Raw genomic sequence first — 19537 nt, forward strand, 5'->3', positions numbered from 1 at the left:
TGAATGCCTCCAGAATTAGGTGTAGTGTCTTAACATTAGGTTCCCTTTAGGCAGAGGGTAGGTTCCCTGCTATTTGAGAAATGCAGTGTAAAGCTGAAAAAAAAACTAGAAGCCTTTGTCTTCTTGGTAAGGAGATTAGGTTTAAGCTATGAAAACGTGATATACGTGAAATCTTTTTTTAATTAGTCTTTGTCAGTAACAGATGACTCACAGTCAAGGTCAATCAGACCAGAGAAGAACGGATGTCGGGACGAAGATCAAAACAGCGTCTGAGACTTGCAAGCCAAACTCAGGCTTAAGGGCACCCATAGCAAATTTGAAATACATAATATATTGAAATGTCTATTGAAATGTCGCATGTTCCATCATGAGGTTCATGAGGAACCCATAGAAGGAGAGATATAAATTAAACAAAAAACTTATAAGAATAAAAAGCAAATACCACAATCAAGTATAAAATGTAATTGTGTGCTAAATAAAATAAAACAATGTAATATTGTCAGCAGTTTTGCAAACGTCTTCATAAACAAAATCCACGACCTGAATTTTTGTACAGCAAATCGCGACAGTAGCCTTTGGTCATGGTATATGCCAGTACATATAATAATTTTATATGAAAAATATGGATAACATTTGGTGACTGTGTAGAGTTTCAATTTACAAGAGTAAATGTGAGTATTTTAAATATAAGAACATTGATGTATAGATTATTCGAGTGTTAGTTGCGAATTAGTTTTTTGCGAGTTATTTTTTCGTTATATTTTATGGAAACTTTTCAGTTTCCTCTTAATAAAATATAAAGAATTTGTGTTCTTTGATATTTCTGTATAAAAGTTTTTGAATCATACATAACGTGCATTATATAATAGTACAGGTTCAAATACTGTGTGCAATAGTCGCCTGCGACGTTGTAACCATAAAATCTTAGGATATAGGTACATATCATACAATATAATATTTTTTATTTAGGACTAGAAAGAAATATATTATTGAAAAATTTTAATCCACATATATTTCCTTTAAACGTCGTACCTCAAATAAAGGAGTTGTATTTACTTGAGGTACAAGGTTTTCAGGTACCAATTTTTTTATACGACATTTGTATAAAAACAGTCAGCAAATACAAGATGTATAACACTATCCCTTGAATAAACAATATGAATATTAATAGATGACGAGAACATTTTATTATTATTGGAATCCAAATAACCAATCATACTTTGTCGTCTGATAACTTTTACCATATAATATGTTATATGCAGGCCTTTTTCTAAATTATATTTAGTCGTCACATACTAGTAAAATTATGTGAATTTTCTTCATAGCATAAGTAGCACAGTAAATTCAATGAGTTATAAAATAGATTAGAGGTTGAGGGAATTACTTATTATCAACCCGCAATGTCATTAGTTCAGGGAAGTGGGAACAGTTTTTCTTGAAACTAGGTACGAGTACTATCTCAACACCCAACTATGCTCGATAAGCCATCAAGCTAGATTCAATTCATATCTTAAAAATAAAATAGTACTAATTTCTCTCCTTAAATGTTGTTAAAAGTTAATGTCGGTTGTCTTTTGTCTTTGCTTACTTATTCATTCCATTTCATTAGATGATGAGTGAAAATACAGGAGAAAAGAAAATAGTCGGTCTCCTTCCTTTGGGATTGGCCGAGACGAATTCTAATGGTAATGTAAACTTTAAATTTTTATGTTCTGTATCTACTTTTAACATTAGCATATTGTTTGAAAATTGCTTCTACATGATAATTTTAATATTAATGAATAAACTAAATTGATTCGCAAAATATAGTTTTTAAAATTATGTACATATATTACATGTTAAAATACTATTACTAAAACCATTTGAATATGTTACTTGTACTACTTAGTTATACTTTTCTTCTTTCTTCTTATATGATACTTTTCTTCTTTTATGTTATAGAGCGAGTCGAGCGAGCGAGTAGAGCGAGTCGTCCAAAATGCTTTTCCAAATTTCAACAAGTACTGGCCATCACATTGTTAATTATTTCCATTGTCGTACTCTACCTCTTGATCTTTACGCTACTGCACAAAGATGGTTTGTAAAATAATCATTTACGCATGCATTATAATATATTGTTTTATATAACATCTTAAATTGCCATCTTTGTATTTTTAAGATACCGAAGTAATTATAGCAACAGAACTACAAGAGTCACAGAATACATCTATAATGGACAATGACTACAGATTAATAAAAATACACAAATCATTTTTAAATATAAATAAAAGAAAGAAAAGAGATACAATACCTTTATATAAACATAATTTGAATCACGTAAAATTTAAAGATAATGACATACAAAAAGCTAAAAAATTAATAGCTGAGCACGACGTTTTATGTAATGAAGAAAATCACAAAGACGTATGCCGTGAACTTGTAATGAAAATAAAATCTTTAACAGAGAATAATTTTTCGAATCATCATGAGAATAATGAAGATGACAAAAATGACTTAAGAAGTACAGAGAGTGTGCTGAATGAAAAGAACAAAAGGCATATGAGTGAAGATATTCCAACAGATGTATCAAAAAGAGATACAAATCCTATTCATATACATAATTTGTTAAGACCAATGAAGAATTTGATCTCATTGAACCCTGACCATGATACTAATTACGGTATACCTGAACACTCCAATTTTCCGCATCCTATGGCATATCCACGTGACGTCACTAATCCACAATTTTCAGATAACTGTTTGTTATCCCGCTTAATGAGACAAGGCAACCCTGATTTGCAAGGTAATTTAAAAAAAAAGCATTTTTAATGTATGGCAATTTATTTTAATTGCTCCACTTTTCTACATGTATGCTAGATAATCAATAATTTATTCATGTCTTTAAAGGTGTATATGATGCTCCACATCACGAATATCCATTACTTCCAGCATACCCAAGGTTAGTTAATGTTGACTGGTATCAATGAATAGAAATTCTTTCATGATTTTAAAGTTTCACAAAATATTTTTTAAAAATTTATTTAACTATTTTGTTAGCTTCACGCTGTATCCCGCATATAATTACCCATATAGTAGGGTAGGCAGAGGGAACTTAGTGTTAAGACACTCCTTTTCCCAATGTCCGACATATCTATGAGACATTGCATGTTAAGTGGTGGAACTCAACGCCACGCTTTTTCATTCCGAATGTGAAGTTTAAAAGTATGAATTTTTGACCGTTATAAAGACGGTAAAACTTTTTATTTGGTACGTAGAAGTATGATGGAAAAAATTTGGCTAGCTTTTAGCTTCATATTGCGTCAGTATTTGAGTTTACACGCTGTGCCATTGAGTCATGATGATACTGACATAACTTATCTATAAGTATTTGTATTTCAGACAACTTCCTGATTTTCCGTACCACCAGGCGAGGGAAGTAGAAGAACACAAACATAAGCCTCATCCTCAAGATATTGAAATTGCAATGAATTTTATGTCAAAGTAATTAATTACATCTTATATTTAACTAAATATTAATTTTGAGTGTATTTTATATGCAATATTTTATCTGCTGCATATTTATATGTACATATTTATTTTATTAATGTTTTCCTCGTTTGATTTAATTTCAACATCCAACTAGTATTTGAGCAAAGTGGCTCATTTATATACATTTTGGCATTCTTTTAAAAAATTCTGTATTTAACAGATACGACACTACTTCTAAGGAAGCAACAACAAATTCATCAATCAACGAAATAGAATGTCCATATGGAACTGTTTCCTGTGATAATGGAAACAAATGCGTAAGTGAAAAAGATTGGTGTGATGGCAACGTTGACTGTGATGATGTGAGCGACGAATCTAGATGTACATGCAAATCACGAGTTGATGAATCGAGGATCTGTGATGGTTATTTTGACTGCCCATTTGGTGAAGATGAAATGGGATGCTACGGTAAATGTTTTCGAGTTAATTCCAGTTACATTCAAAGAATTTAATAAAATGAGGATCATAAGCTATTTATATTATTAATTTGATTAATAACGTTATAAATTTTATAATTATATTAAAAGTTATTTATTCGTTTTATTGAAATATTATTAAATAAAAACTTGAAGAAAATTATATTAATATAAAAACGTTATATACATTTTCTTAATCTTTAAAATTGTTTTATATTGATATTAAAAACAGGATGTAGGGAAGGTACATTCAGTTGTGAAGATATAAACATGCACACGCAAAGTACTTGTTTTTCTAAAGAACAAAGATGCAATAATATTCCTGATTGCCCAAATAGTAAAGATGAAATTGATTGCAGTATGTTAGCTCCGACCTTACATAAAAAACCTGTAAGTAAACCTACTTTTACTGAATAAGAAATTTAGTATAATTAGATGTTCCTTGCTCGTTGATAAAAAGAACGAAATACAAATAAAGGGAATATAAAAAAATACTGGGAATTTTTATAGTTAATTAGGGATTTTTTTTAGATTGCCTCGCAGTGTAAGCATTTGTGTCATTAAAAAGAAACCTTATTGTAGTTAAGGGGTTTTTTTGAAATCACAATTCTATTCATTAGGATGCTAGTTCTTTATTTTTCTATTTCAGCTATTTTCTGTATCGAACACAGAAGGCTTCTTACATAGAAACTTCAAAGGCAATTGGTATGCAGTATGTTCTAACCCTTATATGTGGGCTCATGACGCATGTCGCCGAGAAACTGGACTTATAATAAGGTGAGCTAAAAAAAATTGATCAATATACTCGTATGTAAACATAAAAACTTTAAAAAAAAAATAACAAATTTGAAAAACAAAAAGAATGAAAATGTGCGAACTATATATCTGTATTTAGACCTTAGAAACTACAAATATCCATTCCTTCCAGACCACCTTACATCCAAGTGTTGCAAATAGATCCTTTAATCAAAGTGAACTACATAAGCACAGCGCCAGGAGGTCTCGTGCACACGAGTAACACGTGCATGAACTCATCCGCCGTATACGTTACTTGTCCCGACCTATTGTGCGGGACGAGAGTACTCACCGCCTCACAGCTACTAGAGGTAGGTAACAACTGGAGAGTTTACCTCGTTAAGGCTGTGAGTGCCGAGTTTATTATAATGTTTAATTGTGTTGGTATAGTATTTAAGCTTAGTACGTTTATTAGGAACGAGTTTTAGTTTGCAATTTCGTTTTTCCCTTTAGTGTTCCTCTCACAATCATCGAGAAATCTGCATGCCAAATTTCATTTTTCAAAGGATAAATTATTTTGTACTAATAAGACTGGGATAGGATATAATGGTTGGCTTAAATTATACTACTAAATTATAGAAATTAAATAAAAAGCCGGTTCCGTTGTCCAAGTCTATCCTTTCCATATAATAATTATTGAATGAGAAATTTAAAATCTCCTGTTTGACTTGTTAAATAATATATGTATAGTAGTATATATTTTAAGTCCATTTAGCAAACCTTTGATACAAAGTTATTATTATCATCTTTACATTGAAATTTACGACATTTTTATTGCAGAACGCTGCAATGGAAAGTCGTTTATACGGTCGGAACAAAAGATTTCTTCAAAGGTCACATCCTGCGAACTTTTACGATCGAACGAAGAGACACGTAACAAATGAAAGCCTGAGACCTAAAACATTTTTGAATTACTTAGGTAAGATCACGTTTAATAAAGTTAAAAGTTATCTATTTATAGTATTTATTGCTTGAGTTTGCTGACTTTATAAAATGTGCTATAAGTACTGACTAGAAATCGATAGGAAAAATTTGAAAGTTGTTTATATTTCTCTTATATTAAAAATATTTAGTGTAGATATTGTAATTATACTCAACATTAAAAAAGACAAAATTAAAAAATTAATCAACATTAAAAAAGAAATGACACAAACTTGCTATTGAACCTACTGATTTGGTATTATGCATATGGAAATAAATATCCAAATTGTTATGAAAATGTTAATTTTATAATAAAACATTACGGTCATAAATTCAAAATAAACATATATATAATTTTTATTTTGGCCATAGTAGGTTTCAAACATGTAATATTAAATATTTGAAAACTTTATTACAATTTATTACCTCGATTTTTTTCACAAAATAGATGAAATTCGTAAGAAACGAGCAGAAAGCAGGGTCGTGGGTGGGAAACCTAGTCAGCCTGCTGCCTGGCCGTGGACTGTCGCATTGTATAGAGACGGCATGTTCCACTGCGGGGGTGTCATCGTAAATCAGAATTGGATTATGTCTGCCGCTCATTGTGTTCATAAGTAATATCTTTTATATTTACACTTACTTCTTTTAGTAGTAAGAATAAATATAAAGAAATCAATTATTTTTTTGCTATTTGTATATTCGATCGAAAATATCTTTTGAGGTCATTGTGGCGACGTGGGTTAGGAGGATGTAGGAGGAGGATCTTAAATGCCTTGTTTCTAGGTTTGGTATTAATGAAAAAGACATTAATAATTACCAAATTTCCGTACAAGTAGTACGTAAGACAAAGTGCATCATTGAGTTCCAACATTCAACTCGCAGTGTTTTGAATTCGGACTACAAGACTAGAATTTAATGTCTTGATATTATAAAGCGTAAAACATAATACTATATTTTAAATATAAGCGATCTATGACTAGGTATGACTTGATTCTGCAACTTTTTTACATTGAGATTTTGAATTAAAAACTTTACAGATTCACCTTTTTAATTCAATTAGCTTTCAAGTATTTTGATCTTTTAAAATTTGTGTGATATTTATCATATTATTTTTTACGTTGAGTTAGAAATCTATAAAATAGATATTACTTATAAGATTAAAAAAGTATTCTTAGCAAATAGTGCTGCATAATGCTTTTAGATTCTGGGAACATTATTACGAGGTTCAAGTTGGAATGCTACGACGTTTTTCTTTCTCTCCTCAAGAACAAAACCATAGAGTGACCCACATTATAGTCAATCAGAATTACGACAAAGAGGATATGAAAAATGATTTATCCCTATTACGAGTAAAGCCAGGAATACAATTTAGTCGTTGGGTCAGGCCTATTTGCTTACCAAGTCCTGAAGTAGCAGGCAACGATTTTATGTGGGGACCGAAGGCGGGCACTATTTGTACTGCTGTAGGATGGGGAGCGACCATTGAGAAAGGACCAGATCGTAAGTATTTGCTTACTAGTACTCCTCTTGCTGCTTCTCTTGTTTGGATTACACGATTATAGCTTTTTAACCGACTTCTGTAAGAAAAGGAAACCTTGATAACCATCAATTCGACTGATTCGATTTCTTTTGTGAATTTAGTTATATATTTTTTACGGCATCACATTGAAAATATATGATTTTCGACTTCATTGTTATATAATGACCATGTTTTAGTGAAAACTGCAATAAAATGTGTCGTGTAATACAAAAGATTTACGCGTATAGATGTACGCGAAAATCTTTCCTACAGATGTAGGAGGAGAGATTTTTGATCAAAAATTGAAATGAGGATACACAAAGATACTTTTTATATTAATTTTTAAATTTCGCCCTACCTTTCGCTTCTTTTACTTTATGGGAAAATATGGCTAGTTTTACCTTTGTAGCCAAATCATCATAGCAAATACGATATTAACATTAGATATTTCTTAGGTATACATTTATTACAATAAGTAATCTGGCAGTTGCTATAATAATATAATTGAAATATCACCATTGCAAATGACTATAATGAAGTAGCTTTCTTTTATAAGGTACACTGGAAGCAATTTAAATTTTACTTTATTTACACAGCTGACCATATGAGAGAAGTAGAAGTGCCAATTTGGGAAAATTGTAAACACGAAGAAGATCAAGCTGGGAAAGAAATATGTGCTGGCCTCGCTGAAGGCGGAAAAGATGCATGTCAAGTAAGAAAATAATGTAAAGTTTGTGAATTTAGTTCCAAGAAAATAAAGTTATAAAATGTTTATTTTATATGGACAGTATTATAAACATTCTAAAATTAAATTAGCTTCACGCTCTTCTTACATATATAATAAGGTAGACATCCTAGATTAAATGATTCTCCAATTTCGGGATATTATGCAATTGGTGAAAAAAATCAAATTATGAAAATATGATATTTTTTTAAATGAGAATCGAATTTGTATACATAGCTTGCACGCGATCATCAGAGATACCCCAACATACCACGATTATTTGTAATATGGTTTGCTATGCTACATATTTTACTTAACTAATAACTATATTAATATGATTTTTAGGGTGATAGTGGAGGGCCTCTTCTATGTACAAATCCTGCAAATACACAGCAATGGTATGTTGCTGGAATAGTAAGTCATGGCGACGGATGTGCAAGGAAAGGCGAACCAGGTGTTTATACGCGAGTCAGTCTTTTCGTTCCATGGATAAGATATCACACGTGTAAGTAATTAAATATTTGGCAGATATTGAAATGTCAAAATTATATCATTAGAATTTTTTTTTGTTGTATACAAAACTAATATATATATTTTTTAACAGCTACCAATACATTACCACTAATCCAGCCTAAACAAGAATGTCCAGGCTTTAGATGCGATTCTGGGATTTCTAAGTGCTTACCAAAGAAACGAATGTGTGATAAAATAATAGACTGTCTCGATGGAGAAGACGAATTCAATTGTGACAGTGAAAGTATACCTCAGGATATCGCAACTAATACTATAGAAAACTCACTGGCACGAAAAGCGAGTATAAAAACTGAAATGGAATCAAAATTAGGTAAAAATACTAATGCTTCATTGACAACTGATGCTAAAAACGAGGTTCAAATGAATAGCTCGGATAATAATATTAATTCCAAGGAGAAAATTATAGAAATAATTAATATAAACAAAGTTTTGCCCAGTGAGAGTATAAAAGCCAATAAAATTTATAGTTTAAATGGAAATAATATTAAAAACGATATTATACTTAACAATGGTAATACAAATAATTCTACTAAAGATAAGAATAATGTAGAAATAAAAGAGAATATTACTATAGTTAATATTAATGAAAATATATCTGCTTTTAACCAAGAGCCTACTTCAGCTGAAGGAATTATTGAATTTTATTTAAATAATGGGATTACAAATATCACTGCTGAACCAACGTTTGCAAATACACCTAAAAGTGAAATATTTACTTTAGGAGATAAACAGGGGTCTGAACAAATACTGAATTTAAATAAATCTAATTTTCAACATGCAAATAAAAAAGTACAAAACAATAAACCAAATATTCATAACCTTGACGACGATATTAAGCATCCTTCGACAATAGAAATATCAAACACTAGTTCACAAGAAAATCTCGATGAAAATATAACTGCCGATCCTGTTTTTAATGATATGTTTGAACAGTCTGGAATAATGTCAGAAAATTCAAAAGAAACATTGCAGTCAATGTCTTCTGTACATGGAAGAAATAACACTAGGCTAGAAAGCAACGAATTCATAATAACTACAGAACGGTTACTGCCTTTCACATCTCCACCATCTTTAGATGTCCGTTGGGATGATGCAAAAATCAATACAAATCCTAAATTAGATCAAATTGACAAATTTAATGAAACAAAACATGAATTAAGTCTCAATGCATTAACGAACACTGATAATATAAATACAGAAAAAATAGATAAAAATATGTCTATACATAAAAATAATTCTGAAAAAGAAACACAAGGACTGATTATTGGGTTGTTGCCTCATTTAAATGAATTTGACAAGGAAATAACGCAAATGACATCAACAAACACAACTATTATTCAGGAAGATCAAGACAAAGCTGAAACTAAACTGGATCGTAAAATTAACTATAATCAGTTATTAGATAGTCAAGAAGATATAAATAGAATAGAAGATCTTATTACGCTTTCAGAACTCCAACCAGCAAAAATCAGAAAAAAACATCGTATTCCTTTAGATTTTGAATGTAAACGGTAAATAATTTCCAATTACGTTTTTATATTAAGAGTAAAACTAACAAGCTAGGTTTTGGTCTCTTTTTCAAGAACAATTTTCATTAATCCACTATACAATACTAGCGGAAAAAAAATTATTTGTTTTTTTTTTTTAAATTATTTTTTCATTTAGGATATACCAAACCGTGCCCTTCAGTACCCGTTGTGATCACAAAGCAGATTGTGAAGATGGAACTGATGAGTTAGGTTGCAATTGCTTTGATTATTTGACATCGTTTGACAGTAAACTTATATGTGACGGAAACTTCGATTGTGCTGATGGTCAAGATGAAATTGACTGTTGTAAGTATTTTATAGTAAGTAAAAAATAATTACATTATAATAAAATATTTTTTTTCTGAGTAAATTATTTTTTTCTGCATTCTTACATTTTTATTTGACATTCACAATTTTAATAATATTATATTTCTATATATTTTTGTTATTATTGTAAATTGTAGATAGCTGCGAAGAAGATCAATTTCTTTGTAAACACAGTGAAACATGCTTAGCTTCTAAGTTTGTTTGTGATGGAATACCGCAATGCCCTCTTGCAGAAGATGAATTAGATTGTTGTGAGTTTATTACATTTCTGTATCGGAAACTAGTATAAACAAAATAAAAAAATATAATTAAACTTATAGTACTCTCCTACTATAAATATTTTTTTTGTTATTTTTTAGATACGTTGTCTAATGGAATAAATATACTTTATGATTTAAATGGTAGACCAGAAGTCAATTTGGAAGGTTTCGTTACGGAAAGGCACAATAGTAAATGGCACGTCATGTGTAGAGACGACATGTCTATACTTCAACAAGAGGAAACAGCCTCTCATATATGTCGATATTTAGGATTTAGGTCAGTCACATTACTTTAAAATTTATAAATTATTTATTTAAATTAGATGTTTACAAATGCAATAAAAAAAGTATGTTAGAAAGTTAGTTGAAGAATAATAATAACTATTATGTGACCAGAATTTCTAAATATTATATACATTATGTTTTACAGTTCCGCAAATCGATATTTTATAAAACACGTAAATATGAAAAACAATCTCCATCTTGATGTTATAGAAGATAGAAACAGAAGAAATGTCGATTTAAAAATTCCTGTACACTTTGCATATAGATCAAGTGAAAAAGATGATTTAAGGACTATACCAAACCCAGAATTAATAAAAGAGGAATGTGTGCCAAATATAACTAAAACTTGTATGGCACTTTATATATTCTGTGATCATTCATTATTTACTGATTTTAATTTTATAAGTCAAGGAATACGCGATAAGAAGGAAGTACACAGTATGGCGAACAACTGGCCATGGATTGCGAAGTTCTATATTGATGGGAAATATAAATGCACTGGCGTTTTAATAGATCTGTCGTGGGTTCTAGTGAATAATATGTGTATGCAAGGTGCTACGTAAGTATTTGTCCTAATTTTACTAAATTGCTAAAGAGATATTCTTTTTTTTAAAGAGGATAACAAAAATAAAAGAAAATTTTAAGTAAATTATTATTTCGTAAGCTTATTATAAAAAAATGAGAGAACTGTTAAAGGCAAGGAATGGATGAGGTCAAATAATATTAGTTTTATTTTAACAAAGTAAAAATGCATGTAATTTTCCTATTTGCAGATTAAATCATCGCTACGCTTCAGTACTTCTCGGATCACACAAAACACTAGATGCTACAATAGGTCCGTACGAGCAAGTGTATCAGGTCGACGCTGTTAAAGATTTATATAGAAGTAAAGTAATGCTTTTACATTTGAAACAACCAGGTGCTTATTCGGCGATGGTAAAACCCATGGTTATTACGTCATCGTAAGTACTTATGGAATACAGACTAAGAATTTTTTAAGAAGGAAGAAGTCAATGCCGTCTTCATTACTAATATAATTATTAATATTATATTTAATACATTACTAATATTTACCGGAATCGAACCCACAATAGTCGCGTTTGCGATTCCTGAAGCATATGAAGAACAATTAAATATGTCGTTATTCAGCATGTATGTAATAACTAACAATCTGATAATGGAGAACGGAGTGACTAGCGATAGAGACACATAAATGTTACTATCAATCTTTGATTTTGACTATGTATGTGACATGAGAAAGAAAACTATTATTAACAGTTATATTTATTGGTATCATTATAGAAATATTATTTTTAGGCATTCAGATGATAATAAATATAAAAAATGTGTGGCAGTCGGACAAGATAAACTAAATAAAACTTTTAGTGTATTCCTAAAAGAAATTAATAATTGCGACTTACACCATCGATGTTTTGTTCGTCAAGAGAACTCTAGTATCTGCCACGTAAGTTATTTTTGACTAGTTTTTTTTTAAATAATCTTAAAATAGTATTTTTTTATATGGCAATAATTAGTCGCAATAGTTTTTTACGGGCGTGTAATTACAACAAAATTAAAAAAAAAAAAGAACTTCACTTTACGAATGCGTGTTTGTGTTGGAATGTTGGTATATAGCAGTTTAAACAGAATATATAGAGACCAAATGTTAAGACACTCTGTTACCATTAAAAAAATTAATCACTTTCGAATTTATTACTTTCTTATAATATTATGTAAGTTGATAAAAAAAAATATTTCTGTGCCTGGTCTTGATGTAATCATTTTTAGAGTACCTTTTGTATATGTGATTTGATTTAATATTCTATCATACGAATATTTCTTATAAGCATCTTCACCCTATTTACATACAAATACCTAAATACATACATACGTAAGTTCCATACAATTTGGCTAGAGCAAACAGAGATCCTCACTCTCAATTCAATTCTCATTTTATTACTAGAAAATCCATATACGTATACCATTGTAATGTAAATGGGGAGTTTCTGAATATACATAATATCAGCAATATAGATTTTTGAATGGTTGAGACAAAATTACAGTATAATATTAAAAAATGATTAAAAAACAAACATTTGCTGCCTAGCCTGATATCTGGGATAAACTATAAAACCGATTTCTTTTTCCTTTTCTAGGGTTCCGTACCAAAAAGGTAAAACGTAACCCTATTATTAAGATTCCGCAATCCATTCGTCACTTTGTCCTTTTGTCTGTCTGTCTGTCACCCGTTCATCGTGTCATCAACCGTTATAGTTAGTTAAAATTCTTACAGTCTCACTCGCAACGACAATGGCCTGGTATAATAAGTTGTCACACAAAGCAAGGATGGTATCCAGCAGCTTCCTTTGTTCAGGCTAACGGGGATTGCGCTTTTGAAGAAAAGATCATTGCCACCGACATTGGGAACCTGAAACATGAAATAAGATTCTATGAAGGTAATATATGTATATAACTGTAGTATTTCATTTCTCATATCGTTTTGTAATGATAGATCGATTTTTAATGTCCTAGTTACCGTATAAAAAAGATCATCGATCTGGTGTAAATGTATTTTGCATATTGAAGCTTTTTCTGAGTTTCAAGGGATAGATGAATGCAAAATAATTCCACCTAACACTTTTCTCTTTAATTTTATATTTGATTGACTAAAATGGAAAACTGAGGCTAATCATGGCACAGGGGCACAAAGGCACAAAGTGTCTTTTTGAAAAACTGTAAAAATTGAATATAAGAAATTTAATATTTATATTCTTTCATCTCCAGAAAAGCACTTATCAGATTCCATGGAGGAAAACTTATTCGACAGTTGTGAAGGGGTCCGATGTCAAAGGGGTTCGTGTATTAAATTGCGTTCAGTCTGCGACGGCGTCACTGATTGTGAGGATGGCGTTGATGAGCTCAAGGAATCCTGTAAAAAGAAACACGAGATTTGTAGTCGAGATCCGCATTATAGAGGCTGCGGTAAGATTTCTGCTTACTTAATTTGTTGAACCTTTGAAAATGATATTTGAGAGTTTTATTAAGTTTAGGAAAATTGTTGGTGCTTTTTTGTTTAGCTTGGAATGGAAGTATTTAATAGGATTTGTTTTCTGTTTTGTGGCTAGCGTGACGATTTTTAAATAAATTATGTTCAAATATTTGTTAATATCTAAGCACATTTTTAAACGTAATATGTAGGAGTAAGGATTATTAATGTAACAAGATATTGACTAATTTATATTTTTATTTAATATACATATATAATACAAAAAAGAGGCAAAAATATAGTATAACGCTTTTTTTACAGAATGTCCAGTTGGCCAATTGAAATGTCACAACGGCTTGTGCATACCAAAGGAGCTGTTCAAAGATGGCAAAGATGACTGTGGCGATGGTACAGATGAACCGAAACAGACTACCTGTTCTGATTACTTGAGGCGAGTGATGCCTTCGAGGCTGTGCGATGGCGTCGTACAGTGTCATGACAGAAGCGATGAGGATCCAATGTTCTGTAAATGTTTCGCAAAGAAAAATTATAAGTAAGAATATAATTATTATTAATATTTTTAAATAAATATTTTAAAGGCGCAGGTGAGTTGCAGGGTTCAATTTCCATTCAAAATGAAAGTTAATATTTTTATTTCTTCCCTCTGGAAATCTTCCAGAATTCACACTTTTCTTTTTTTCACACTAGGTTCCCTCCGCCTACAATGCTATGTGCCTAATATACCTTGAAGTTAAAAAAAAACAAATGGAACGATTTCTTTGAATTCTTTAAATTTATAGCATTAAATATTTCAGTTACGTTATCATATTAAAATTAAATGTTTTTTAAATCTCTCGCTCTCTTTCTCTCTATCTCTCTTTTTAAAACTCTTAAATCTCATGTTAAAATATATTTTAGGTGTGCTGGCATATCTAGTAATGAGGACTACTGTGTGGCTATGGACATGGTGTGTGACGGTGTGCGCGACTGTCCTAATGGAGAGGATGAGAATGCTTGCATGGGACTAAACGCACCAAAAGGGACCCCGTATGTATTTAACTCATGAGTAGATTATTATACGTTATTTATTATTCAGTTGAGTTCTTGATACAAGGGCACAAGTGTGTGTCTGTAAACACTGATAACGAGGCAAAACACAGCGTTTAGTTCCGTTATCTAACACGCAATGCCTCCAAAAATCAACGATAAGTGAAGAACGGAAATAATCTTAATGGGAACGGAATATCTTAACACTAGGTTTTCAGGCCCCTTTTGCCTACGCCGCCAAGTAAAGCTAAAAAAATATTATATTTTATTTTATTTTAAAATCATAGCTGAAGAGTCATATCGTCTTTCTACTTATGTATTTGTTACTTTAATATTTATTAATATATAGAATTACCAATTAGTATATCTGATATGAGTTCTTAGTTAGATATTTGACATAAACCGAAAAGTATGTTAAAAAATATAATTAAAAAATTAAAATAAGATTTTTTATAATTTGTAATAATATACATACAAATACGTTTACTATCTTGTATACTTAAATATATTACATTATTCCAGCCACGGCATTGGAGAAGTGATCGTTCGATCTCACGGCGTGTGGTACTCGAAATGCTATTCGACTCAAAACCATACAAAATCCAAATTAGAATCGATTTGTCGAGAACTCGGTTTCATATCGGGACATGCGAAACAGCTCCCATCACTAAAAGTTAAGCATCCCCATAATAATATTATTATAGAGACATTTTCTAACGTAACCCTCAATAATAATACTATGATTAAATTGAGAAATAGTCACGCGCCTATCGCTCGAGCGGTTGCCGATGAAAAAGAAAATTGCTATCCACTTTTTGTCGAATGTCTTTAAAATTGATTTGATATGTTTTTAAATAATAATAAATAAGTAATGATATTTTAAGTTAATTTAAATTATATCGATTTATAATTATATAGATTTATACATAAATGAATTTTATTGGAACCTTACCTTCCCATTACTTTTATATCAATGATAAGGCCCCACAAAGGCTATAAGCCAGCCTCTACCTACAGTTTCGCCACTCAACACTCAACACAGTGTTGAATTTGAGCTTAAAGTATTGAAAAGAGTGTTACATTATGTGAAAAACATGTAAAGCTAAAACAAGATAATAATATTTTCCAAGATGAGTCTATTATTAGTTTGTGATCAAAAGTAGTTGTTATTGAATTACTTTCAAATGACTACGGCTAAACTAAAACGAGATCGTAATTTTAAATTTTAAATTTCTAAAATAAATATAGTACATTTATTCTCGATTAAAATGATCCGAAATTTGTTATTGTAGCTTCTAAGGCTTCGCATTGTTTTACTTTAGTGCCATCTACTACGCATACTGCGAATATAACCGAAAGCTTTCTTCATATTACTGTGGCGCCATCTTTCGTATAATTTTTAATAACTTTACAAGAACTTAATGTATTTTATAGACTAAAGTGTTATAATAAGCTCCGCTAGGCGTAACATTCGATCAAGCTTAAATATATTTGTTCAATGTTTATTTTTTCTTTATAATTAATGCCTATATTATAAAAAGTCTTAGTTATATAATATTATATTGTTTTAAGAGGGAAAAGCTTTAGTTTTGGTAATAATTATTGGAAATTTCTATTAATTTGCGCTGATTCATATTAATTTATCTTAAAAGAAAGTGTAAGTGTGAATTTTTAAGAACCATTACTAAGTGAGAGTAGCGATTAGATTAAGGAAAAAAAAACTAAAGTAATATGCAACTTTTTAAAAGCTTTACAAATATAAATGTTAATGAAATTAATATATTTAAACATTTTAACGATTTTACACGATTTGGTTCATTAGACCGAAATCATTAAAGGTTCGTCGTTAAATCCAAAACCCGACTCGACTCGACTCGACTCGACTCGGGTCAAGAATGTCACCTCTCGAATCACTTAGTGTGCATGAAATAATAAAAAAAATAGTCTATTATGAATCATACATTTTACTTAACATTAGAAAAGAATTATGCCACCAAAATGGAATGACGAATTTACATAATATACCTTTTTAGATAAAACAAACGTTTAGAACTGGTCCGATTTGAAACCTGTTCCAGCTGTCCGTACATATCGTAAAGTCTATTATTATAAATGACAAATATATACTGTCTCTTCGTGTGGAGTTAATAAAATTTGATATCTCTCTGATTACTTTATTAAAAATGCAATAAAAAAAATTTAGGACTCATTATAATATTTTTTTTTATTTCTAGGCCACTTTTTTTAAATGTTCTTTTTTTGACAAACGAAAATTAAATAATAGCTTCTATGCGACTGGTGAAGTGATTTTGTGCTCAACTGGCACGCTCGGAACGCCATAATAGAAAGAACAGAACAGAACAGAACAGCTTCTATGCGTCAAAATAATTAAATAATGTGAATGCTCGCATTAGGTATAAACTTATATTCTAGAATGTACGTATGAATATAATTGCTGTAATTTACCATATATGGTAAATAAATTAAAAAAAAACCTTGATTGGCTTACGTTATTACAAATGATCAATATTATGACTTCAACTATTAATACCTGCTTGTCGTGTTATTAACCTTATTAATAGAATACACATTAATAATAATTGAATTAATAAAACACAGTGATAGGTGCTCAGAGTCTAAAATAAAAACATAAATTATATTGTAACTCTACACTCGCTGTATATAAAACGACCTGACGCCATTGAGTCTACACTGAATAGCATTATCAGAAATATTTAACTTCAGAATTGAATAATAAAATGTAATATGATTTATATCTTACATTTTAGTTCAGTTTCACATTTCTTGGATCGCTCTTGGTAGTGATTCATTTTTTTTTTCATTCATTTTATTCCTCTTTTTGAAGAAAATCAGAAATGTAATGCTCTATTTTTTTTTACTTTTTTTTAGTAGGTGACATTTCGTGACTATTGATCATTGGAACAGGTTCTTATGATACAAGTACAATACACGTGGAATGCTATGGTTTGTATTCGTACTTCGAGGAATATTTTTTTTTATTATTCTCATTCCCATATTCTTATCAAATTGTTTACAATTAGGCAGAATATTCTAGATTTCTTTAGGCCAACCCTACTATTGTACCTACTATATCGTATATTGATTTATACATTTTTCAATTTGTATTTAACCTTGTCAGCTTTATATATGTTTTTATACTATTGTTCCTATAAAATAGGGTAATATCAGTCTCTATCAGTCGTTGAGTTACCATTATCGAGTGTCTTAACACTAGGTTCCCTCTGCCTATCCTGCTATGTTATATAGCGAGAAGGTGATAAAAAATTATTATTATCATCTAATTAGAACAGCTCGGCCATTACACATATTAACAGTTACGTATCAATTTAAATGTTAATTCAAAAAAGATCAACATTCTCTTATTCTCTCTGTCAATTTAGAGGACCAAATTATCATGTTCCATAAATTCTCCTTTACTTTTTTAATATTATTGAATGAAGACATATAAATCCAGTACATCCATTGTATGATAATATCGTTCATAAATCACAATTTTAATTCTTTCCTTTTAATTTGCGCCGATCCGTACTTTAAAGTTAGCAGAGACAGCTCTGACGGCTACCGTATTTACTGCCGTGTGCAACTTGTGTTCTCTGGTTACACAGAATATTGTACTGTTATTTTTCTGCACGCGATAATGTTGTTAGAAATTTTAATGTCTACTTGGTTTCTCTTGTTTTCGTTTCTTTGTTCATTAAGAAAAATGCAATTTGAGTGGTCTACAGAAAAATATATAGGTATATTTAAAATAGTTATTTTTTCGAATTAAACAGGATAAATAGGTTTTGACGTTCTGCTAACTTCTATTCCTGTAATTTTTATTCCATAGGTTATTCCACAAACCCTATTATGATTTTCTAGATATATTATATTATAAATCCCAATAAAAATAAACAAAAAGAAAGAAATACAGTTAGTTGCTTAATTTAGCTGATAAATTTTCCCTTAACACAAAAAAAAATCCCAATAAAGTTGTCGCGTTGACAAAAACTCTATAAATGGTCATTGGACAATGTTTACAAATTTATTTTGGCATCAATCAGCAATTTCCACAGCTCTTACAAGTACATTGCCTTAGCCGCCTTGAGACAATGCCGGGTTCCTGGGTAAGTTAATTTATCGTAAGTAAATATATCTCTCGAATGTCCTCTTCCGAGCCAATTCAATTGTTTCTAAAATATTTATGATGTTCCGATGATATCACGATTATCCTCCGCGTTTGAGGCCAGTCGTCGCGCAGAAGTCTGAATGTCTGTTAACGCGACTGGTTGTGGGTTCGATCCCCACTCGAGAAATTATATTTTTAATACATCGCTCTGATGTCAAGGCAAAACGCGGTATTGAGTGCTTCCAGAATTCGGCGGAAAATGGAGAACGGAATGTATTAACACTAGGTTTCCTCTGCCTACCTTAGTGTGAGCGGGATACAGTGTGAAGCCGCAAAACAAAAAATGTAAATCACGGCCAAAATTATTACACCTCAAAAATAATTAATGTATAAAAATTTTACGCGGAATTCACAAAACGACATGTAAATAAATATTAAAACGATATAATTGCGGACATAAAGGGCTTACCGCCTTTGAGGAAACCGAAATTTTCTTGAACTCGACAATGCACCAAC

At 30.6% G+C, this 19537-nt stretch overlaps 1 protein-coding gene across 1 annotated transcript; it reads left to right on the forward strand.

The window, feature by feature from the left end:
* Positions 1 to 561: 561 nt before the first annotated feature.
* Positions 562 to 15711, forward strand: ndl (serine protease nudel). Its single transcript, XM_085187061.1, has 27 exons — positions 562 to 671; positions 1610 to 1685; positions 1942 to 2076; positions 2159 to 2782; positions 2887 to 2938; positions 3379 to 3480; positions 3689 to 3936; positions 4177 to 4334; positions 4594 to 4721; positions 4873 to 5050; positions 5520 to 5658; positions 6109 to 6274; positions 6862 to 7160; positions 7776 to 7891; positions 8249 to 8408; positions 8508 to 9948; positions 10103 to 10272; positions 10431 to 10544; positions 10653 to 10830; positions 10984 to 11397; positions 11612 to 11800; positions 12156 to 12303; positions 13132 to 13294; positions 13623 to 13820; positions 14146 to 14377; positions 14743 to 14871; positions 15394 to 15711. The coding sequence occupies exons 2-27, from the start codon at positions 1610 to 1612 to the stop codon at positions 15701 to 15703; spliced, it is 6267 nt and encodes a 2088-aa protein (XP_085043187.1). The 5' UTR covers positions 562 to 671; the 3' UTR covers positions 15704 to 15711.
* Positions 15712 to 19537: the final 3826 nt, after the last annotated feature.

Source organism: Heliconius melpomene, chromosome 6, assembly GCF_056956725.1.
Source record: "Heliconius melpomene rosina isolate 202511_hmr_F chromosome 6, ASM5695672v1, whole genome shotgun sequence".
Taxonomy (NCBI): Eukaryota; Metazoa; Arthropoda; class Insecta; order Lepidoptera; family Nymphalidae; genus Heliconius; species Heliconius melpomene.